General features: G+C 34.8%; 1 protein-coding gene across 2 annotated transcripts; it reads left to right on the top strand.

Annotated features, from left to right (window-relative positions):
- The first annotated feature begins 624 nt into the window (after positions 1-624).
- Positions 625-24,596, top strand: noxa1 (NADPH oxidase activator 1). 2 transcript variants are annotated; one of them, NM_001442088.1, is given in 16 exon segments: positions 625-723; positions 956-1,133; positions 3,399-3,481; positions 3,689-3,797; positions 9,667-9,801; positions 9,892-9,999; positions 11,880-11,939; positions 12,038-12,075; positions 12,875-13,013; positions 13,885-13,953; positions 14,441-14,519; positions 17,033-17,112; positions 19,584-19,738; positions 19,869-19,974; positions 22,216-22,339; positions 22,442-24,596. In NM_001442088.1, coding segments are annotated over 15 exon segments (1,566 nt in total). In that variant the 5' UTR covers positions 625-723; positions 956-959; the 3' UTR covers positions 22,549-24,596.
- Positions 24,597-25,403: the final 807 nt, after the last annotated feature.

Raw genomic sequence — 25,403 nt, 5'->3', positions numbered from 1 at the left:
AAGTCAACATCAACCAGTTTTTTTTAAACCTTCTTTAAAAATATTTTCTTTTGAAATGAACAGAAGAAACTGCAACAGATTTGGAACAAATGAAGACATGATGACAGAATTTTAATGTTGGGGATTTTTTAATCAACAAAAAATATTACATGTAGTCATATAATAAATTACAGTAGAGCAACGCTGGACTTTCCTCCCTCCAGTCATTTTTTTTTTTTTTTTTACTTTTTCCCCATTACAATAAATGTCAGGTGAACACTAAATGCTTCCTGGTCTTGAAACACTTGGCCAGTAAACCTTTACAGCACACTGAAGACATTAGTATGTGCTCTGCCCTTCCATTTCCTTGACTTACTCAACACCTTCTTATTTAATTGAGCCATTGTGTACGTGCCTCATCTGTGACTCAACAGCACTCTCTCTCTCTCTCTCTCTCTCTCTCTCTCTCTCTCTCTCTCTCTCTCTCTCTCTCTCTCTCTCTCTCTCTCTCTCTCTCTCTCTCTCTCTCTCTCTCTCTCTCTCTCTCTCTTCAGGGAATGCTGGACTTCCTGATGGCACTGAAACTGGGCGGCACCACAGATGTGTGTCACACTACAAATATTACTTCCCTAAGAGCCCACGCTTAAATACACCTGTTCAGGAGCTGCTCTGATATTCACGAGCAATCACTTCTAGAAAGCAAATTGAGTTCTTGACTTATTTCTGTTTGTTTTGTGTGCAGTGGTAAGTGTCAGTCATTGTATTAGTGTACAGGGCTTTCCTTTCATGGTTTTATTGACTAACAAGAACCTGCATAGCTGGTCTCACTTGTATTTGTAACAGCTGTTATTCTTACATTCATTAGTGACTGAAGAATAATGTTTTATCAGTACAGCTTGATGATGATTTATTAACCTCTTTTTGAATTTGTGTTGTGTTATAAAAATAATGTTTGATTATTTTTGTTTTGCTCCAGAGCAATGCTGTATATCGAGTTGATCCGCCTGTGGGATGAGGCCGTAAAGGCAATAGACATTCGGGACTGGCAGGGAGCTCTCAGTAAACTCAACCAGATCACGGATCATAACTGTCGCACTATGTTTGTGGTTGCGTCCACTCACATCGCCCTGGGTCAAGTGGATTTGGCCATTAAGGTACAAGCTACACGAACTGTCATAGAATTGTTTGATATCAATGACACTAAACAGTTATCTGTTTGTTTGTTGGTAAACTGCATTTGTGTTATTCAGGGGGTTTTAGACTTTAAGATGCAAGACCACCATCTTAAAATTTAAAAGGCAGTTTACATGTATAAAGACCTAGTTTTTAGTGTAAAATGTATCATTTAAGTTGATAAATGGGTATAAATTTTAAGTTGGATTTTTATTTATTTTGTTTGTTTATTTTTTTGTTTTGTTTTACTGTTATTCTATAACGTTTTACTACATTTCTGTTACATTGAATTATTTATTTCATCAGTTGTTGTATTTTTTTTTCATTTTTTTTTATTATTTATTTCACTTGTTTATTTAATTAAAGGGGTAGTTCATCCAAAACTGAACTCAAATGTTCTCTCAAATTCTCCCCCTGTACTTGTTCCAAACCTGTTTGAGTTTCTTTCTTTTGTCAAACACAAAAGAAGATATTTTGTAGCATGTTGGAAACCAGTTACTATTGACTTCTGTGGTGTTTGTTTTTCCTACTATGCAAGTTAATGGTTACAAGTTTTCAGGTTTTTTCAAAATATGCGTAACAGTATAAAGCAACTAATAAAGGTTTGGAACCACATGAGTAAATGTTTCTTCTTGTGTAAACTCTCCCTTGAAAGTCTTTTTAACCACTTTATTTTGAACTGTCAACTTATCATTATATTTTTGCTAGATTAAAAAGTTAAAGAAGTACAATTTTTTGAAAAAATCCAACATAGTAACACAATCAGAAATTATTTGAGTTAATTTTCACTTTTAATTTCAAAGTATAAAAATAATTTGGGGGTAAAAAATTATTATCTCAAAAATACAATTAAAAGTACTTATAAAATTAAAATGAACTAACCATTTACTCAGGCTCTACTTGTTTAAAATCTGTATGGATTTTATTCTTTGTTTAACCACAGAAGATATTTTGGTATACCAAAGTGTTCATAAATATAAGTTACTGCCATGGGAGAAAAATACTGTTTGATTAACAACATACTTAAAAGTATTTGTTCAACAGAAGAAAGAAAATCGTAAAGGTTTGGAACAGTTCAACCCAGGCTCATTCTGATTACGTACCCTTATTGTTGAAGAAAGCAAAAATACATCCAAGGAGATACCTTTTTTGTTTTTGTTTCGGCGACTCTGCCAGAGGCCTGTGTGTATGCTTTTTCAGATGTTGTATTTCTCCCACGAGTGTCATTCGCACCTGCTGTTTTCACTTAAATCCACCAGAGGCCGTTGTTGACTTACTGACTGACCAATCAACTGATATCCCTACCCTTCCCCTTACCTTAACCCAACCAATAGTATTTTTAAAAGCACTGATTGACCCACCTACCCACTTCCCTAAACCCAACCGCAGTGTTTTAAAAAGCAATCCAGAAAAAGGAAAGCCCTCGCCTGATTTTTACAACATTTTCAGATTTACCACTTTCTCACCTTGTTATTTACTTGTTTATTTTACTTTTTGGCTTCTGTTAATGCCTCACCTGATTTCTGAAACAAACCCTGCCGTCGCGGTCAACTCCGCCTTGCATCTCAAGTCCACCGACGTACGTGTCAAGCTACCAGACAAACTGGTAACAGTTGAAATTTGGAAGTACGCTGTTAAGCAAGAAAAGGAACGATGTCATACCGCCCTGTAGCATTCGTTTTAAAGAAGAAATGCAGCCACACGTAGCTCTGGCCACATAATTTGTGATCTCCAGAAACGTATATACAGTAGGGCTGTACGCATTCAGAATGAGCTTATGTTGGAACAATTAGATGGTGACTAAAAGACGTTGACAAAAGGACAGCATTTTTTTTTTTGCAGTGATTTATTTTTAAAAAGCTGATTTTGTGTTTTGAATTCTTTTTAAATGAAGAATGTTTGTTTTATATTAATGGTAACAGTTTTTCCCCCAGTAAGTGATGAAAATATAGAAACATAGTCAGGAGAACATTTATAAAAGGAAAGAAAATACACTAACTACTTAGGCCTACAAAGAGAAAAGAACGAGCAATAATGGTGGTTAGTTTACGATATTGTAATATGCATAATAATTTATTTTAAAATTATGAGTACTTGCATGAGATAATGATATATCATTGTTATACAAATTACAATTTAATAGGAATATGACAATTGTAAAAACTAGAAAAACTGTAGAAAAATAAAATGTGTCAAACAAAAAGTGGAATTTTATGTGCCTGACAATGTCAAATTATGTTTTTCAGGCTCTCGACCGAGTAATCGCCAAGGACTCATGCCTTGCTGTGGGTTTTTTTCAGCGGTCTGCCGTTCATATGATGGCAAACAGGTGAGATTTTTCCGTTTTTCCACTGTAGCTTTCTATGTGTGAGTCGGCTATCTTGCTTGATGCAACACAAACATTGACCTCTTTTGTATAAAGCTGATGTTCTGGACAGCTGATTCACTTTCATCTGACACTGCCTCTTTGTTCTCTTGCTCTTTCACTGTCTCGGTCTCTTTCTCTTTCTGTCTCTGTCATTTTTTCTAATGCCAGGCTTGAGGAGGCATTGTCTGATTGTATTTGGGCTCAGAAATACATGAGGGAAAACCCTGTCATTGACTACAAGCAGCTGGGTCTTCGCTATAAACTCTACAGCTGGCAGGTCAGAGCATAAGTGTACTTCTGTCAAGAGTATATGAGATAAAACATGATGTTTTTTTTTTACTCTTTATTTAAATTTTTCATTGAAAAAAAAAAAACCCTTCACACATATAGTACCACCTAAATACTTCCAAGAGAACTTTGATATATGCTCCATTTCTTGTGAGAACTCACAGTGAATGTAGCTTACTACAAAAAGGAACTCAACCCTACCTCGCACCCCACCTATCTAACATCGATCAAAATATTTATGGAAGGTTTATAAAAATTAAATAAAAGGCATAGATGAATTACATTTTCAATCATAATATGGAATTTTTAAAATTCGATTTTTTAATACATTTAAAATTGGAGCAAGGTGTACATAGACAATTAACCAAAATTATTGTAAAATAAATTATGAAATCAAATTAATTAATTAATTACCAGTATCAGTACAGTCTATCAGCAAAAACAATATGAATGGTTTCCAAATTTTGTTGAACATGGACAATTTTGTAACTGTGTAACATATGTAACAGGGGCCAGCTAGCGAAGAGCTATGCAAGTAAACCTCACTTCTAAAAGTGTTAGAGCAACCGACTCCAATGCAAAGAACTGCCGGTTCGATCCCAGCTCAGACCAGGTTGGGTGCAGTAGAACTTGGTGGCTCGTCCAGGAAGGGAGTGGAGTGCTAGCGAAGTGCTTTGCAGGTAAACCTCACTCCTCTGACCTCTAAAGATGCTCTAGTGACAGACACTAGAGGCCATGGTTTTTAGTGTTCTTGTTAGGGTAACCCACTCCCATGCTAAGAACCGCCGGTTCATTCACTGCATAGACTGGGTTGGGTGCAGTATGACCAGTGGGTTACACATGGGGGCTCGTCCTGGATGGGAGTAAGGTTTATGGGGGTGAGTGTAACAGAGTCCAGCTAGCGAAGTGCTATGCAGGTAAACCTCAATCCTCTGACTTCTAAAGTTGCTCTAGCGACAGAGACTAGAAGCCATGGTTTTTAGCCTCGGGTCCCATGCAAAGAATTGCCGGTTCGATCATAGCTCAGATTGGGTTGGGTGCAGTATGACCAGTGGGTTACACATATTTCCAAGTGTTTTTCTTTATTAATTGTGAGTGTTTTTACACTGAACATTTCCGATTTGCATTTTAAAGGAGATCAGAGAATTAACATTCTTTTTAATGAAAAAAGCTCAAGACTAATATTGTATGTGTATTCATTCTTTATTATGTTAAAGAATGTTTTATGTTATATTTAATAAAAAAAATTTATTTGTGTATTTATACACACACAGTTGAAGTCAAAATTATTAGCCCCACTGTGAATGTTTATTTCTATTATTATTTGATTAAACACTGAAAGAATATTTTTTCAACAAGCTGGTTTCAGGGGCGGATTTGATGATTTGGGGGCTTTATATATACATATACACACCGTATGTGACTGGCGACTGGTGTCGCTAAAATCTCTATGTTTGTGAACAACAGCCGAAAAATAATAAATGGTCCATTAAAATTATTATATTTAAAACAAAGGAGAAGCTGATCGGCTTGACTGTACCAGGGAAATACCTCACGCTCGCGTTGCTGAAATATTTGCCATCAGTATGCAGAGGAATGATCTGCTCTCAATGCTGCAGGTGGGAGATAGCTGTGTGGCACTGTGCCCCCTTTGAGTACTCTGAGGCAGGGAAGAGAAAAACTGCATCGCCTGCAGCTCGTTGCGAAAAGTAACGTTAGGAACAGTACAGCATGGACATGTAAGAATCTTTAAAAATCTCCAGTAACACATAAACATTTGCTAGTCGCTTTTTTTTTTGAATATTTGACGCTAAGGTGGTCTGAAAAGTTGCAAAGTTGGCAACACTGGCTGGCAGTTTCTTTGATCGAAGTGCTCACACCTCGCGCGTATGCAGAATGAATGGAATGTTCCATTATTCATGGGTGCCCCTGGTTTTGAAAATAAGTAATATCGTTAAAATCTTAATTGTTATGAACAGATTTTACAACATATGATAATGTATAAAAGAGCAATATGATTAATATTGGCTTCTTGGCATTGGTTAGGGTTCCCTAATTCCCTGGGGCCCTAAGTGGCTGCTTACCCTTCTTATTGATTAAGTCCACCCTGATTGGTTTGGTTTGTTTTGTTGCAAAATAAATGTTGTATCCAAAATATTTAAAGCTGCTTTTATTCCAGCCAAACTAAAATAAATAATACTTCCTTTAGAAGAAAAAATATAGAAAATTGTGTAAAAATGTACTTGCTATGTTAAACAGCACTTAGGAAATATTTGAAAAAGAATATAGTGAATTCTTTTTACGTGATCTATAAAAAATTACTTCAGTCTTTTAACACTTGCAATCCTTTTTCTTAAAAAAAAAAACCTGTCTGACCTTCTAACAATGAATTTAGTGTGCATGTTTTAGCACACAACTTTCCTGACTTGCAATTTATTAAAAGTCAGGAAATTGTTGACATTTCCAATGGAGCCTTGTGTCAGCTCTGCCATTAAACCTGAACGTCGGTGGAGTTCACCTGCGCTGATAGTCATCACAAGGCCTCTTTGAGGGCTGAGTGAAAAAGCTCATGGTTATGCAATGTCAAATGCCAGAGTGAAAGAAGATAAGACATATCCAGCATTCCTCGGTTGCCTGGTTAAACCTGAGCAAGCGAATCAACCTTGTATTCCTCAAAAGCGTGTTTGCTGAAAAATTGAGTATGTCTACTTGAGAGGTATTATAGAATTACTTTATAAGGTCAGTGCAGTATTTGATATGCAAAATCTGCACCACTTGCTCATGATTAGTTATGTTGAATGTCTACTACTGGTATGGTTTACATGATGTGCTGGAAGATTAATAGAGATACAGCCTCATTACTCACGAGCAGGCTGATAGAATAGAGGTTTGTGTTCAAGGACATTATTTATTTTGAAAAGTTTCAAGAATGTTGTAATATTTTTAAAATGAACTTTAGCAAATATTTGTATGCATTTAAAAGGTTTTGCGTAATATTTATGTTTTTTAATCTAGTGTCATTCTGATGGAGGCTGTATTTAAATGTAAAAAAAATACAATAAAATTGCTGACATTTTGGAATATTTAAAAAATGTAATGTAATATATATATATATATATATATATATATATATATATATATATATATATATATATATATATATATATATATATATTTTTTTTTTTTTTTTCTTCTGTAATTTATCCTTGTGAGGTAAAGCCTATTTTATTACATAAAAATGCTAGTGGGGTGGCGCAGTTTGTCTGTGGTTAGCGCTGTCGCCTCACAGCAAGAAGATCGGTGGTTCGAGTCTTGGCTGTGTCAGTTGTTGCTACTGTGTGGAGTTTTCAAGTTCTCCCCATGTTCAAGTGGGTTTCCTTCAGGTGCTCCGGTTTCCCCCACTAGTTTAAAGACATGCGGATGCGGTACAGGTGAAGTGGGTAAGTTAAATTATCCATAGTGTATGTGTGTAAATGAGAGTGTGGTGTTTCCCAGTGATGGGTTGCAGCTGGAAGGGCATCTGCTGCGTAAAACATATGCTGGCCACCGAGGCGAGATTAATAAAGGGACTAAGCCAAATAGAAAATGAATGAATGAATGAATAAAAAATGCTAGTATTTTAAATTGATATTTTCATGCAAGCTATGCTGACATTTTAATCACACTTTACTATAAAATTCCATTAGTTAATGTTAGTTAATGTATTTATTACATGAACACTGTAACGTACAGAATTTATTAATCATGTCATCTACAAACACATTTTGTTTGGTTTAAAGTACATCCAGGAGGCTGTTATCGCAGAATAAAGTCCCACAGCCTCAAACATTGTAATATTTTATAAAACTTATTTATTCTTTCGTTAAACGCAAAGCTGTCAGAAATAGAAACAGCTCATGGAATATACACCACCATAAGATGGCGCTAAACAGTCGGCATGACAGTCAAGCCAATATAAATGTGGATGTACACTATATGGATTTGAATATATGCACTTGTTTAATGGTTGTTATTTGGCAACAATATATTTTGGATTTCCGAGATTGACCAATTAGAATCGACTGTCTGAGACAGCCGTGTATTAACTTTAGTTATTTTTTCAGTTTTTTTGCTCTCTAATCCGAGTCATTTGATTATCTACCGATACGGAAACCCGATCCAATACTTCTATAATACATAAAAAAGAATAAAGAAGAGCGAAGAAACAGATCCAGCATGTTCCTTATTTTTTATTTAATTCACCTTATTTTAACATTCAACAACTCCGCTAACAAACCGAGCACTTCTGTGAGGTAGCTTGAACAATCAAATAATAAATAACATCAATTCTTCAGTTTGCTATGGCAATGTTGTCGTCATCAATTTTACAGTACTTCCAGACTGCAGACATACTTGCACTTTCAGCTTCAAGCTGCTTCCTTGTTCTATTTTGCCAGCATTTAACCAATAGTGTCTATGCAACACAGTGATGTCATGCCGCACGATTACCGATCACGTGATGAGATCTGGACATCCCTACAACTAACAATTAACAATGGTTAACACTAAGGGCCCTGTCATACCCCTGGCGCAATGCGGCACGAAGCGCGACGCAATTGTTGTTTGCTAGTTTTAGCTTGGCGCAAGAATCATTTTGACATTTTGCACCATGCTGTTTAAATTGCAAATGCATTTGCACTCATATGTGCACCCGTAGACGTTCTGGTCTAAAAAAAGGAGGCATGTTGAGGCGCATTGCTGGCGGGTTGCTATTTTAGGGAACTCAATAGTCTGTTCAATAGACCAGATCAGAGCTTTTTCAGTTTATTCATAACAATTTGCTTTTGTATAATGTTATTATTAGTTGTAGTATTATTTATTATATCCATATTTTTATTTGTTTTATTAAAAACAAGCTTAGATTTGCCCACCTGTCAGGTTTAGGACCATATGGGGTGCAGCATGTGTATTTAGATAGAACTCAGTTGTTTGACCACACTTCGTTATTATTAGTTTGCTAAAAATTAGAACTGAATTTAGCAATAGTTTTGAAACAAATCTTTGCGCTTAACAAATAAAATTAATTATTTATAGGCTAATTGATGTCAGTGGGTACAACACTTTTCCCTATCCATGAGAGTGAAAGTGAAAGTAAACAATGAGGAGGCTCATCTCTCATTCTCTCACTGTAGATGCTCTCTTTAACTGTTTTATTGCTAGGGAAGTGCTCAGTTTTTCCACTTACAAAGTCCGCCATGTAAATAGCAAATGCGCTATGGCGTGATGCAACTGATTCTTAAAGGGAATGGGAGATGAGACTCCGATTGGTTTATTCTCAAAAAACACCCATAACTCATTAAGAAAATAAGCTCAACCCTGTTAGACCATGCGCCAAGGCGCAAAGCAGATTTTTCCGTCCTTAAAATAGCAAAAGTGGATTCTGACACGGCCTTAATGCATTTGTGTCCTGCTCTTTGCACTTTTGCGCATGAATCGTCAAAATAGAGCCCGAAGTGTTAACAAAAACTAAAAATTAACAATTGTGTACTTTCACTAACATCAATAAATAAATTGTTTGTTCATGTTGTAAATTTGAGTAAAAAGTGTTAACTTTTTTTTTCTTCAGAATTTGTAGATAAAGTTCAACAGATCAACTATTAAATTATTTTAAAGATAAATAGTTTGTAATGTTATACAGCAAATTACACTTTTGATCTGTTAAATGTGTCCTTGCTGAAGAAAAGCTTACTGTTTTAATAAGAAAAAAAACTTACTGACCCTAAATTCATTAATATTATCTAAATCTTTATTGTTATGGCATGTAATGTGTTCAACTTTTGTTTACAGTGTATGTGTGTGTGCTTGTGTGTGTTTATTAGGTGCTTTATAATGCAGCAGCCGTTCACTCTAGACTGCAACAATGGGACAAAGCCAGGGACATTTTGCTGGCGGCCTCACAGGAGAGAGGAGCAGGCCGGAGCAACCTGATAGACACGGCCCTAGAGGCTATTTCTGTACGTTTTAGAAACCTTTTGATTGCATTTTGCTGATAAAGTATCACTGAACATTGAACTCACTTAATGATTCTGTCAATGGCATTTCAGAGGAAGGATGTTTTGGAGCCTCTTCTGCTTCCTGAGGGTGAAGTGTTTCGTCCTAGGAAACTTGAGGTGGACCAGCTAAAACCGAGGGACTTCTTGGGTGAAGCAAAGGTGATTCAAATCTTCACGCTGTATTGCAGTTTTAATGCCTGTTCAAGTGCGGAATTTGAATACTGGATAAATATAAATGTTCAAAACCAATTATTACAGACAATATACGATAAGAAAGGGAATGCACCAAGTAAAGGGGTCTCAATGTTTTGCCCTTCAGCTCTCTGCACTTTTGTCTTTTCCAATTACCTAAAGATATAAGTTATTATATATTATCTTCCTCTTTATTTTGTTTTCTTTTTCGTCAAATAAGTTTTTTATTTGGTCGTTGAATAAACTTACAATATTCACAGATTCCAGGATTAGTTTTCTGAAATAACGTACATTTACAAAAACAAACAAAAACAAAAACAAACACTCCAAGCCCAGCCTGTGAGTATACAATACTGCAATAATCAAAACAACTCCCCAAAGCAATGTATTGTAACTGAAAAAGTTACAATAGATTGCTTTGGGGAGAAGAATTCCCCATGAAGGGACAAAAGAAAGGGCCCCATCCTCTGAAATTGTCCAATGTTGCCTTTTTAATATATATCTGGTTCATTCCAGGTGCAGAGTAGATATCAATTCTTCAAGCCATAGTTTGGCAGCTGGAGGATTAACATTTTCCAGTACAATAATGCAGCTTTTTGTCTGTAATCAAACAATATGCAGGGAATTTCTGTTGTGCACTGCTCAATGAATATGTACTATCAGAATGTACTAATATAATAAGCATTGGGTCAGGATCTACGTGTTGATCAAGAACACCTGAAAGCACTTTAAAAACCTCATTCCAGAATTCCTGTATTTTACAACAGAATATAAAACTATGAGCTTAATCAGCATTTGCACTTATCACAAATGGGAGACATACTGAGGAAAATCTTATGTCATTTCTTTTTGGAGAAATGTAGCCTATAGGACCTTGAACTGGATGAGGCATAATCTAGCATTGATTGATTGTTTATCAAGCTATTCTACCAAATCTCTTTTGAAATTTCGATGCCAATCTCTCTTTCCCATTTTTCTCTGATCATCCTTGTAGCGGGGGCAGTAGCTGCAAATAACCTTTTATAAATTAGAGATAATTAATGTTTGTGTCCCCTGAACTATGTAAGACAATCATCAGCGGTTGAGAGCAGGACCTCCTCTTGGGAAACTTTATTATGTTTTCTTAAGCACATATCTAAACATCTTTAGAAACAAAGTGGATGTATTTGAGATGCAAAATGGAAATAATTCTTCTTAGCTTTCTTAGAAATTGAACAAAGGTAAGCAAGTTTAGTCTTTTAACAAGAACAAATATCTATCTATTGGGTATGAAGGTTATTTTTTTGTTCAATTGAAGTTCATTTAAGCAAATATTTTGTTTGTTTATAAACTTGCTTCATTTTGATCATTTTTACTAAAAACAAGATTGCTTATCTCATGTAACTTCCTACATTTATGTATTTGAGTTTACAATAAAAAATGAAAAGCATAAAAATACTAAGAACAAACCTTTTCTTTTGCAGAAAGTACAGTAAAAGCTACTTCCATATTCTGAGATGTTTGAGTCATTCAAACCTTAAGCTTTTTATTAATACAATAACATATTGTGTTCTCAAGTTAATAATAAAATGTTCTTTGCATGAGTCAAAGGTCATAAATAGTTTTTAAATGTACTTTAAAACCACTACTACATATAGATATTTAATTTACTTTCAGCTTATTTGAGTGTTTGTTTTTGTTTTCTTAATTTCAGTAAATTTGAAACCACATTGATGACCACTTTTGAACTGTTTGATTGATTGCATAGCAAACATTTGAGTTCATATAAATACACATAAATCATCAGCACGACAAGCACTATACAACCAATCTGAATCATGTTCTCTGAAACTAAACTCTTATCTCAGGTCATCACTTCTATGATTCCAAATGATGACTTCAGAGGCTTCGACCCTCTCAGACCACAGGTACACACAACACCTGTCATGTTACACGCTTAACGTTTTAGTTTATTCATGTCTTCTAATTTCTAACAAGACTCCACTGATTATGTATTTTTCTGCAGAAACCGGGCTACTATGAGCCAAAGGTTGAAGATGGCCAGTACGTATTCAGTGTACAGATAATATTAAACTAGACTGTATCAAGGCCAGCTTAAATGGGCAGTTCACCCAAAAATGTAAATTCAGCCATCATTAGCTATGTTTCTATGGAAAGCTGTAAATTAGATTTATGCATAAAACTGGAATATTGCATAAAACATTTGCAAATAAATCACAATTTCTGTCCAGTGAGTCAAATGAGATGTATTACAATGTGGTCCATTGGTTTATCCATTAATGCTGTCCTATTATGCCCATGTCTGTATTACATGATGTCAAAAACAAAATCACATGACTTTTTTTGATGTGCATATACTGGAATTATTCAGTAAAAGGGTTTCCAGGGTAGTTGATGCACATTTTTTTTTCTTATTAGATAAAAAGTTTAACCCACTGAGCATTTTTAAAATTCATGCATTTCTTGACATTTCTCAAGCATGTTCTCAAGCATGTTTAATGCAATATTCTAAAATGCGCATAAAAATAGCTTGATGGGAAACATAGCTACTTACTCACCCTTGACTCACTTACCTGCAAATGTGAATTTTTGTTCTGTTGAGCACAAAGATATTTTGAAAATGACTAAAAACCGGTAACCTGTGACAGTAAATACATCAACATGGAAGTCAACATTCTTCAAAATATCTTCTTTTGTGTTCAACAGAATAAAAAATCTCAAACTGGTTTGAAACAAGCCAAGGGTGAGTAAAAAATTATGGCAGAATACACTAAGGTGATTTGTTTTATTTTATGCCAATGAAATTCCTTTCTAATTAAGCTGTGTATTTATTGTTGCGTAGAGACTCTCGTTACATGATAATGAAGAGTGCGTATGTGGCTAAAGGAGCAGGGGAGCTGACGGTGCCCGCTGGAGCAGAAGTGTTTGTGTATAGTGATGATGACAGAGATGGACTGGCAGTGATCATTTATGATGGAAAGGTGGGATAATATTTCATTGCAAAATTTTAAGGAAAAATGACTAAGGATTTGCTGTAGAAGAATGTGGAAGAGTCTCACTTTCTAATTATAGATATTTACAAAGCCAAGAGTAAAAATGAGTGATATAAAAATATAAGTTATCACATATAGCCATTTTCAAATGTACATTTCATTAAAGCTAAGGACTTGCTTACTGCATCTTAATGGCGATATACTTTGATATTGTCAGAACAGAGACCTTTTGCTTTACTCTGTTCGGAAAAGTATTGTTGAAAGGTGGATTAATTAAGAACCCCTTAGTTTGATTCAACCGCTACATATAGTTTAGCATTATCCTACACTGAAAAAATGATGTCTGCAAAATTGTTGCAAACTATTTGTGTTCAATTTAGTTATGTTTAACTTAATTTGCTTGTTTAAATTCAGCCCAAATAAATTGTTGACAACCACTTAACTTAAAAAAAAAAAAAAGTAAAAAAAAAAAAGTCGTCTTTGAATCATTTTTGAGTGTACTTGAGGCTTTGTCTCAGCTTTAAAGAACAAACCTTTTTTATATTTTACCGGATCTGGGATCTAGAATGTCTCTAAGGCTTAAAGCTTGTCTCTTAGACTAAGCCTGGATAAAAGAGATGTAATCTGTCTTTTTGTAAAATACTTCAGTATTCAGTGTACATATTAAAGTTGAATGTACATGCCCTTATTTTATTTGTATAAGGGGAGGATTTATAGGAGGGGGAGGAGATGGAAATGATATTATTACTCATAAAATGTGTGTTGTCATGTTTTGCACTAGAAAAAAAAAGTTCAATAAAATTGTATTTAAAAAAAAAAAAAGAATAACAGATTTTTTTTTTTTTTTTTTAAATGTCAGAGAGGCCTGGTTCCCAATTTCCTGCTTGAACCGATGGGCAAGAAAAACAAGGGTAAAAACAAGCGAATTGTAAGTGTTCTATTTTTTAACCTCCTTTTATAAACCTTTTCATTTCCCATATGCTTTATGAGTTTGAGTTTTATTTGCCAAGGCTTATCCTGGCTTCCTAAATATGTCGAGATGGTGTTAAATGCAGAACTTTATGGATGCAGACAGCTTTAAAAGCTTTTTAATTCCAGTTTAAAAATATGCTTACACACTCTGCAATCCACAGTGATTTGGCAAAGGCAGCACTCTGCCTCTGCACACATTGTCGATTCCAATCTAATATTAAGGAAACGAAAAGCAATCATGAAAATAAAAAGTTTACAGCTGCTTGTTACCACTTCTGCCAGGGATGTGATGTTTAATTGAACAAGAAAGTGCATCTGCATCCTTACTTGGCACGCTATTGTTACAGTGACCTTGTTCTTTAATCTCTGATGTTCAGCATCTGAAATGAAGTTGTTATTGGTAGTAACATACTGAGTGCTTTTCTTTGCATATTCCTCGGAAGGAACTCGCCAATGGCATCCCACATCCACCAGCCCTAAAACCTCCAAATCGACCCCAACTTCCATCTCAACGGTCATTAGGTACAGAAAATTATTATATTGGTACAAAATATTTATTACTTTTTTTTGTATATCACAACAGATTACACATTTACAGATTAATAGTTGTGTAGAAACAGCAAATATTTTACACCCTATTCTCCCTCCCATCAACCCCATTCCCTATTAAAAAAACACAAGAACAGAACAAAACAAAAAGAGGGATATGTTTAAATCAGTGTTTCCTAAGTCTATGTTTAGACCATGATACTACCCTACTCCCTCAGAGCTTGTTCTTATTATAACAGACTGCCAACATTTGCATAGTACTTTAGAACATTATTAAAAGGTCTCCAGATATCTTCAAACACAATTTGTTTCTTTTTGACAATGTATGTGATCTTTTTTATTGACATATGTGACGCCATTTCTTTAATCCGCTTTCCAATTCTAGGTTCAATTATAGTTTTTCCCTTTAAGGGCAATAATATGTTTAGCTTGTAAAGTACACATTTCTATGAGTCTGACCTCCAAAAATACACTTTTAGGTAAAACAAACACATTCCCAGCAATCTTTTATTGGTTTAATAGGGATCTAAACACAGACGTCTTGGGTAAAACAAGACTAAATTTGCAAATAATATATAGTCCAAAAAGAGACTAGTCGTTCAATACACAGAAATGAATGACTACACTTGTGAAGTCTGATCTGTCTATTTTGATGACTAGTCTATTTTTTAGACTATTGTTAGACACATTTCACATTTAATATTATTCATTTCACTATTAAACACAAAATCGCTTGGTATGTTCAAAGTGAATCTGTTTGCTGATGATGACGTTAACGTTGTTTTTATTATAGGAAAAAATGCATGTATTATTTATTATTATTCATTTAAAAATGTATATTTATTAATAAAAATACATAGAAATACAACATCAGTGTTTAAAGAGGTAATTCACTCAAAAAAAAAAAAAAAAACTTTTTTATTTGTGAAAAAAAAAATGTTGGAAAGCAATAACCACAGACATTCATAGTAGGAAGAAAGATGACTGTAGATGAACTATTTCTAAAGCATATCTCAACAAGCACATTTAAAGTAATTCTGATGCTGTGCTCTTGTTAGAGTTTAATTGGTTTTAATTTATTCAGGGTTTGTTCTGCAAATGTGCCCAAATGCACTTACATAAAAAATGATATAGTAACTTAATATAAATACAGTATTTAAAATATTTAAAACACTATACAACAACTTTAGTAATATAACATATATATATATATATATATATATATATATATATATATATATATATATATATATATATATATATATATATATATATATATATATATATATATATATATATATATATATATATATATATATATATATATAATACACTTTCCCTTATTTTTTTTTATAACTTAACAATTATGGCAGTTTTATGGCAGTTTTATTGATCACTAAGACTGACTTGGATTAATGTTAGTTCGATTTAAAAATGAATATAAATAAATAAATAAATAAATAAATAAATAAATAAATAAATAAATAAATAAATTAATTAATTAATTAATTAATTAATTAATTAATTAATTAATTAATTAATTAATTAATTAATTAATTAATTAATTAATTAATTAATTAATTAATTAATTAATTAATTAATTAATTAATTAATTAATTAATAAATTAATTAATAAATAAATTAATTAATTAATTAATTAATTAATTAATTAATTAATTAATTAATTAATTAATAGCTTAGATATAGATAAGCTACTATTGTAATGTAGCCTTTTAGCTTGCTTCATTTCCCAGGGGGTAACTTTTAGTGTAGTTAAGCTCTTTTAAGTATAATAATTAATAGCTTAGCTTACTACATTTTACAAGTAGCTTGACCAACACTGGGAAGAAAAGTCAATGGATAATAGTTTCCAAAATCCTACAGAGTAGCATTTGTCTTCAACAGGTGGTTCAGTGGTTAGCACTATTGCCTCGCAGCAAGAAGGTTGCTGGTTCGAGTCCCAGCTGGGTCAGTTGCTATTTCTATCTGCATATTTACATCACCCTGTGTTCATGTGGGTTTCCTCCGGGTGCTCCGGTTTCCCCCACAGTCCAAAGACAAGCGTTATAGGTGACTTGAATAAACTAAATTGGCCGTAGTGTTTAGGTGTTTTCCAGTACTGGGTTGCAACTGGAAGGGCATCTGCTGTGTAAAACATATACTGGATAAGTTGGCAGTTCATTCCACATGTGGTGACCCCTGATAAATAAAGGGACTAAGCCAAAGGAAAATGAATGAATGAATGACTGAATGAATGAATGAACAAATGAATGTGTTCAACAGAAGAAAGAAACTCAAAGAGTTTTCGAACAAGCAGCTAGTGACAGAATGTTCAATTTTAGGTGGACTATCCCTTTTTTTAGCACATGCTCTAAAACATTGTGTAGTGCACTTATGCACAGTCATCTTTTCCTGTCTGTCCTTCAGCTGTACTAAAAATAAAAAAGCACAAATGAATGTACCACGTTTCACCCTCTCTTCTGTAGAGCTGCACCCCTCCAGTGCTGGAGCTTCCCACACAACTCCTCCAACAACCAGCAGCTCCACCCGCATCCCTCCACAGCAGGTGAGTAATGAAGCACACTTTAAGAGGATGGAGGAATGCTGACCTTGGGGCAGGACAAATCATAAAACTGAAAGAAAAACTTCTTAAAAACTGCAAAGTTTTCTAACACACACAAAAAAACTTTTTTTTTTAAAGAGGTTTTTCAGTTTTCCTTCAGTGATTAATAGCTTTTTTCTTTTGTTTGTGTTCATTAAATGTAATATGAACAGATCTGAGGTCTATAAACATGCATTTTACATTTGTGAGGCCTTTATATCTTATATTTATGGTCACATTATTGGCAAGGCTACATAAGGGGCAGGGTGGCAATTAAAAATTAAAATGATGGCTGATCCACCAAATCAAATCAATAGGCAAGGCAAGTTTATTTTATCGCACATTCAATACACAGTGGCAAATCAAAGTGCTTTACATAAACAGGGATAAAAGAGACAAGTATAAGAAAATAAAAACAAAAATGAACAGTGATTAAAAACAGATTAAACATGTGTTTTAAATTTTGATCAGAATGAGCCCAATGTTGGAGCACATCTGATCATTTCTGGAAGCTGATTCCAGCAACGAGGGGCGTAGTAGCTGAAGGCCAATTCCCCCTGCTTTGACTGAACCCTTGGAATTTCTAGTTTATATGATCCTAATTATCTGAGTGATATTTTAGGTTTGCATTCAGTGGGCATATCTGTAATGCATTGAGGTCCTAGGCCATTTAGTGATTTATAGACCAGTAACAATACTTTAAAGTCTATTCTGAATGTAACTGGGTGTGACGTGCTCTGATTTTTTGGTTCAAGTCAGAATCCTGGCAGCAGAGTTCTGGATGAGCTGCAACTGTTTGACTGTCTTTTTGGAAAAGCCAGTGCGGAGGCTGTTACAGTAATCCACCCTGATGGTGATAAAAGCATGAAACAAGTTTCTTTAAGTCCTCACTGAAAACAAAGCATCTAATTCTTGCAATGTTTTTGAGATGATAGTATGCTGATTTTCTTACTGCTTTGACATGACTACTGAAACTCATATCTGACTCCAGAATCACACCAAGATTCTTGACCTTATTTTGACCTTATTTGTTGTTTGACCCTTAGATTCAAGGTACGCATTCACCTAGAGAGCCTCATCTCTGTTCCCATATGCAATGACTTCAGTTTTCTCTGTTTAACTAAAGAAAGTTTTGGCACATAACAATTATTTGTGGATAAAAAAATAAAAAATCTTGACTAGAAGCAAAAACTTTAGGACTTTAAAAGTAATAAGATCCTGATTGACAAGTGCTGATCTTTCAGTTGTTCGCTTCTCTTCCATAGTGTATGTATGTATGTATGTGCTTCTGCTGTAAAACAGAACTCTTGTAGTCTTTACCCATAGATCCAAACCTATTTTACTCACCAATTTTACCTGAAATCCAGTTTCTCTCATCACCATTACAGCACAATAGGATTCCAGCTGTTTTCTAGCTCTAAAACCATATAATGCCACTCAATGAAAGCTCACTTTACTGTAGATATATCCATTGTGCTACGATGTGATATTTGAATCAAGAATCTTTGCTTTAAATTAATATATGTATCTACTACGGTTTACCAATGTTTAGTAAAATCATTTAAATTGCGCCCCAAAAGCCTAATATATATACTGTTTATTGATTAAGTCTTTTTCAGTAGTGTATATGACTCTAGGTTGGCAGATTACATGAACAGATCAGATTATCAAGTTATGATCACAGTTTTGTTCAGTGCAGTTTATTGCTTTGTATTTTTCTAATTCACCCTCCTAAAAATTATAATGCTATTATTAACTGTGGAAATCTACATCCTTGTTTTTACCGGATGTGTTGTAAAGTCATGCACTTTTATTTTGAGAGTGGGCACCGAGGTCCACATTGTTTCACCGAGGTCCTTTTGCTGGGTTACATCCTCTGTGCTCATATCTTACATGCTTCTGCAAATTTATTTTATCTCCCTGTCCAATTTGTCCAGCCTGAAAGCTAACATTTCTGACAGTATCATGAACTGTAGATGGAAATAGAAGCAGAGCATGATTAATGCAGCGGTCGTCATGGTTGATCTTTTGTGTGAGATGAGATCTTTTGAATGAGTTTTGTGACTCAGACATGAAGTGGAGTGGAGTGTTGAGGCAGCAGGCCTTTGATATGGCCTGATTCAGTCAGAAATACACCCAAGGGAACCAAAGAAAGCTGATAAAAATTTGAAGTGGGGACTATTTGAGGCCACTGTCTGGTAGAGAAACACGATTACCTTTTGACGAAATTTCGATATGAATATGCAAATTTTGCACATGATAGGACTTTGTAATAGTCAAATAGGAGCTTTGAGATGGGGGAAATCTATTCCTCTCATTATTCCATATTCTTGTGCTAGAATTTTAAATTTGGCTTATGCTATAAAAACTCAAATTCAGAAGTATTTTGCAGTTGCCTCTGCTGTAACCACAGATGTGTGACCCCCATTTTTCAGATCCAAACTTCACCCCAGGAGTCTGGATCAGTAGTAGTCAAGGTGCACTACACCTACACCATGGCTCTCCGAGTCCCTGCAGAAACTCCTTTCCGGGATCTGCAAGAGAAAATCGCTCAGAAATTAGGACAGCCTGCAATGAACATTCGCCTCAGGTAATATTGCAGACCTGCAGTCTGGCTGACCTGCTTTTAGTTGTCATAAATTCCCAGCGTTAAAGTATGTTGGAACTCTGCTCACATTTTTCTATTTTACAACCCCCCATATGATTTCCTGCTCTCACAGACACAGAAGGCCTGGCACCAGAGTACTAACACCCCTAAATGGGGATGATGGACTAGATTGCCTGGAGGGCGTTGCTGAATCGGGACGTGCCCAAATTTGGTGTCAGGTAAATGCAGTAATTAGCACTTTTGATTGACAGCTCTCAAGTCTTTTATAAGAGACAAGTACTGTACTGTTACTGTCTATAAAATAGATCACTAAAATCTAGTTTTCAAAAAGGTTTCCCAAGCACAATTATGTTTAGAATTAGACTATCTCTCATCAGTGGTTGAGCTAGCGTTACTGGTCTGTACACTATTTTGGCAGTACCTCATTAGTGTTTACACTATTTAGAACCAATATTGTTATCCCAAGGTTAATCTAAACCCTAAGAAAATATAACCCCCTGTTAAATAATGCTTCACATTTTACACTGTTCATACTTTATATATTTGATGCCTTTTCTGTCACCATTTGACATGTTCAGTCTCAGAAATAGATGTGTGCGATTGGCTGTTTATTGCTAAGAATCTAGCCATATCATTCTAACGCAACATCTTTTCAGATTGTGTTTGACAGACAGGTTTGGTAAAAGCTATGTGGGGTTAACAAAGCAAAAATGATGCTAAACCTGCTTTGATGTGGGTTTTTAGAACCACAGGTATTAGGAGGTGCCTATCCTCTCTTTTGAAATTGTGATGTGTGAAGCATTTCTTTTTCCTGTGTTAAAAAACAAAAGAGTCAGCATGAGCTGGATGTTTCAGAGGACTTTAATTTATTATTGTGACATTTTCAGTTAAAATTGAATATTGAGGGTGAGGGCGGAGAGGAGTGGTTGAAGATTTTATTTTATTGTTGGTATTTGTGTTAGGAATGCTATATTTCAATGTGGAAGTACTGTAGATTTTGTTTACCAAACTATTGTTTTTTCCCCCCGTGAATTAATTTATTAATTGGTGACCCTGGAGTCTGGACCACAAAACCAGCTATAATTGCCTTAAATTGACAAGTTTCTGAATAAATAAGCTTTCTATTAATATCTGGTTTGTTAGGTTAGGATAATCCATGTATTTGGTCAAGACTAGGGCTGTGCAATTTGGGGAATTTCATTTTTTTTTGACGAATATTGCGATTTTGATTTGATTTGGGATTTAATTTTGTAGTCAAGCTTCAGCTCAATCTTTCATAGCTTCTTACTGCTAAAATGCAGTGAGTGTTAGTTAAAAAGGAACTGAAAATATATTAACTTACTGAAACATTTGTTCAAATTTGTTTTTAAATTTCACTAGAGCAAACAGTAAGCACAAATAAAATGACCTTACCTTTCTGTAAACAAGTGACCTCAAATTAGGGAGATAGTGTAGCTTATTATACAAACAAAAAAAATAATAATTATAAAAAAAAACAGAACACTCAGTGAACTTTCTGTAGCTTATATTGTTTAAAACAAATAAAATTATCAGAGATGCAACACAAAACATCATGACGTTTAATGTACAGCTGTGGTACTTCAAAATGGCTAAAATAGGGGTGAGGTGTAAGTGTATATCTCCTATCCTGCAGTTAGATAAGATTTTTTTTAAATCCTTCTTTGGTCACTGCATTAAAAGGCATCAAGTCTTTTGTGTGGTAGTGCATTATGGCATTAGTTATCTCCTGGATATTGTTGCACCAGCTGTTTGTAAGTTCTTTGCTAAACTGGATGGGAAAGTCAAACGAAACGAGGGGGTTTGTAACTATTAGCTTGTAACTAAGTTTGTTAAGATGTTCCCAATAGTTAGTAGATCATAAGCTCTTTGTAAAGTCGAAGTGGCAAATGCCATCATCCCACTTGTCTGTGCTTTCCTTAATTGGCTAGTAAGAAACACAGACGCTGTGCACGCTTTTGCCCTGGGTGGAGGAAATTTAAATAGTACATACCTCATATTGCTTCAACGTTTCAAATCGCAATTCGATTTCAATTAATCGCACAGCCCTAGTCAAGACACAACTATTTGAAAATCTGAAATCTGAAGGCTCAACAAATTAAATACTGAAATAATTTTATTTTAAATTAGGAGCGCAAAACATACATTTTCTTTTTTCCTTCCTCAATATTCAAAGGATTTTTTGCATATTATAAAAATATAACTGTAGCAATTTAAGTCACATTTATCACCTCAAGAAAGCAATATGAGCTAACAAGGTAAATTTGTCAATTTAGATTTTTTTAAAAGGATAATATCCTTGGGTTAAACTATTTGAAAAGACCCTATAAATTGTTTAAAGTGTTTAATATTCTCTAGGGAAAATGACACCTATCCTGTCCTGTTATGAATGAATGAATTTTACACTATTTTTAATCAACCTTTTTCCATCTCATGCTAAGAATGAGGACCCTCTGGCCAACAGGACCATTCTCTATCAGATGGTGGCACTGTATGATTACAATGCACAAGGCCCAGAGGATTTGGAATTCAGTGAAGGCGACACAATTGACATTCTCAGTGAAGGTACGCAAACAAAGGGGTGCATTTTTATCATAGCAGCAGGAGAATTTAGCTTAAAAACCAGTGTTTCTGTAAGAAACTAATTTGTTTTTATTCATTTTACAGTGAACGAGGAGTGGTTAGAAGGGCATGTTGCTGGAAATATCGGCATCTTCCCTCAAAGTTTTGCTCATCGTGACACAGACAGCATCAGTGGGGCATCAACAGATTGACACAGCCTCGATACATGTGACTATACAGTATGAGCGTTCAGTGAACTTTCTCATACAGTATGAGGCATCCATCTGTTGAAAGTAATGACTGTATTTATCATACGCTTTCTATTTTTTATGCCAAAATGTGCCTACATATATTCACTGTAAATAAACACGGGGTACCACTTTTTTTACTTTAGGTGGATTGAACATAAAACAATTAAGTTGACTTCTAAAACGATACAGTTGAAGTCAGAATTATTTTTTTCTTTTTCCCAAATGATGTTTAACAGAGCAAGACATTTTCACAGTATGTCTGATAATATTTTTTTCTTCTGGAGAAAGTCTTATTTGTTTTATTTCGGCTAGAATAAAAGCAGTTTTTAATTTTTTAAAATCCATTTTAGGGTCAAAATTGTAAGCCCATTTATATTTGTTTTCGATAATCTACAGAACAAACCAACGTTATACCTTAACTTGCCTAATTACCCTAACCTGCCTAGTTAACCTAATTAACTACGTTAAGCCTTTAAATGTCACATTAAGCTGTATAGAAGTGTCTTGAACAATATCTAGTAAATTATTATTTACTTTTATAATGGCAGAATTAATCATTCTGACTTCAACTCTATATGTTGATTCAACTCATATTAAATAAGTACTGTGAACAAGCACCAAAACTTATTTTTTAAGTGTTGAACATGATCACAATAACTTCTAAACATGAGTTATGATATATGATATAACATTAATTCCACATTCTCCATATATTTTTCATCTGTTCAGGTGAGTTTTCCAATTTATATGTGCCTTGATTTATTTTTCCTTTTGCTTAATGAGATTGCTCATCTCTTTAAGTGCTTCTAACAGAAAAATAATATCATTCGGGACTTTAAGCTCTCTATAATATATTACATACATTAAAATGCTAGTGGAACACCTATTGGATTTCTGTGTACACTGGATGCCAAATGGGAACTCTTGGCTGTCTTTACAAAGTGAGCTCATTTAATATTAATAGAAAAGAGAGAGTTTCAGATACTTTTTGAGATCACAAAAGAGTGTGGCTGAAGGCCAAATCCAGAGTTTTAAATAGCGCTTTATGGAACGCCGGCTCTAGTTTACATCATTACCACCCACCTCTTCTTAACCTGCAGCTGACACGTTATCTATCAAATACAAACTGAGCAGCAGAAGAGAAGATTTAACTTACATCACAGCAATACAGTACACACCGCTGGCAGATTTTATTTCAGACTTGGTCAGATGTCATAAAATGGCTTTTAAATCAGCCCTGTCCTGTAATGGGAGCTGAATACACCTCAGCGAGGTATATCCGTAATGCAGTGTTTAATGGCGTGTGTGCACTGTCAGACTGGGCACTGGGGCATGGCACTGCAGCACGCCATCTCTCTGCTCTTTTATATTGCCGTAATTATGGGGTTGGCAGAGCCCAGCGTGACGCACATTTCCCTCAATTCCCATTAAACATCCCACTATTAATCAAAGCCGTACTGCATTCTGACCCAACGTTTACTGAACAGTTCTTCCCCTCCTACTGTCTGTCCCTGATTTGCGCTTGTTGTAGAGTGAATTTTTTTGTTGTGTTGTAAACCGTGTTGTATATGTGTCAAGGAGTTATATTGTTGAACATGTTTCAATGCGAAGACAACCTTCTGTCAGATTTTTTTATTGGGGGTGTAAGTGAATTGTATTATGGTCTGGTGCAGCCAACGCTGGCGATTTAATGACTTTGACAGCACAACCAGTCATAAATGTTACTTGTTTATTCAGTTCATCACCTGCTCGGCTCTCAAAAGATTATGTGACACTCTTTATCCAGACTGTGGAGCATAAACTGGTCAACTACTGCAAGTGGTGCAGATTTAATCTGAAGTTTGTTTTGAAGGGTTAGTTCACCTGAAAATAAAAATCTTGCCATCATTTGCTCACCCATTTATTCTTCAGACACAAAGATATTTTTAACTGCATTTAAAGATGAACAACTGTCATCTAAGGTTTACATAATGCAATTAAGATTCATACATTAAAAATTCATCACATATCAGGTTTGTTCTGCCTGTTTAAACTCTCCAGTTTGAATTTTTAATAATGTTTCTAAGTTTAAAGCTGTGTGTAAAATTCTACATGTGTGTTTGGATGCTGCTGTAATTTAGGTCAAAAACACTTAAATACTCTGTACATATAAAACAATATGATAACAGACAAAGCAATAGCCACCGCATAACAATAACAATTATTATCATTATAATAATGTTTCCCAGTACTTGGTTGAGAAATGGAAGGGCATCCGCTGAGTAAAACATTTGCTGGAATAGTTGGTGGTTCATTCCGCTGTGGCGACCACTGAAATAGAGACTAAGCCAAAGGAAAATGAATGAATGGGATGTCACGGTGGCGCAGTGAGTAGCAGGATCGCCTCACAGCAAAAAAGTTGCTGGTTCTAGCCCCGGCTGTTTCAGCAGGCATTTCTGTGTGGAGTTTGCATGTTCTCCCTGTGTTCACATAGGTTTCCTCCGTATGCTCCAGTTTCCCCCACAGTCCAAAGACATGCGCTATAGGTGAATTGGACAAGCTAAATTGGCCGTAGTGTTTGTGTGTAAAATGTGAGAGTGTATGGGTGTTGCCCAGTGTTGGGTTGTGTTTGGATATGCATCCATTGCATAAAACGTAGGCTGAATTAGTTGGTGGTTCATTCCGCTGTGGCGACCCCTGACGAATAAAAGGGCTAAGCCGAAAAGAAAAAGAATGAACGAATTAAAATAATGTTTCCCAGTTCTCCACTGCGGAAAAATATGCCGAAATAGTTGGTGGATCATCCCGCTGTGGCAACCTTTAAAATAAAGACTTAG

Source organism: Danio rerio, chromosome 5, assembly GCF_052040795.2.
Source record: "Danio rerio strain M-AB ecotype USA chromosome 5, GRCz13ab, whole genome shotgun sequence".
In the NCBI taxonomy this organism is placed as follows: domain Eukaryota; kingdom Metazoa; phylum Chordata; class Actinopteri; order Cypriniformes; family Danionidae; genus Danio; species Danio rerio.
The sequence above is the reverse complement of the archived record's forward strand: the minus strand, read 5'-3'. Positions and strand labels throughout refer to the sequence as shown.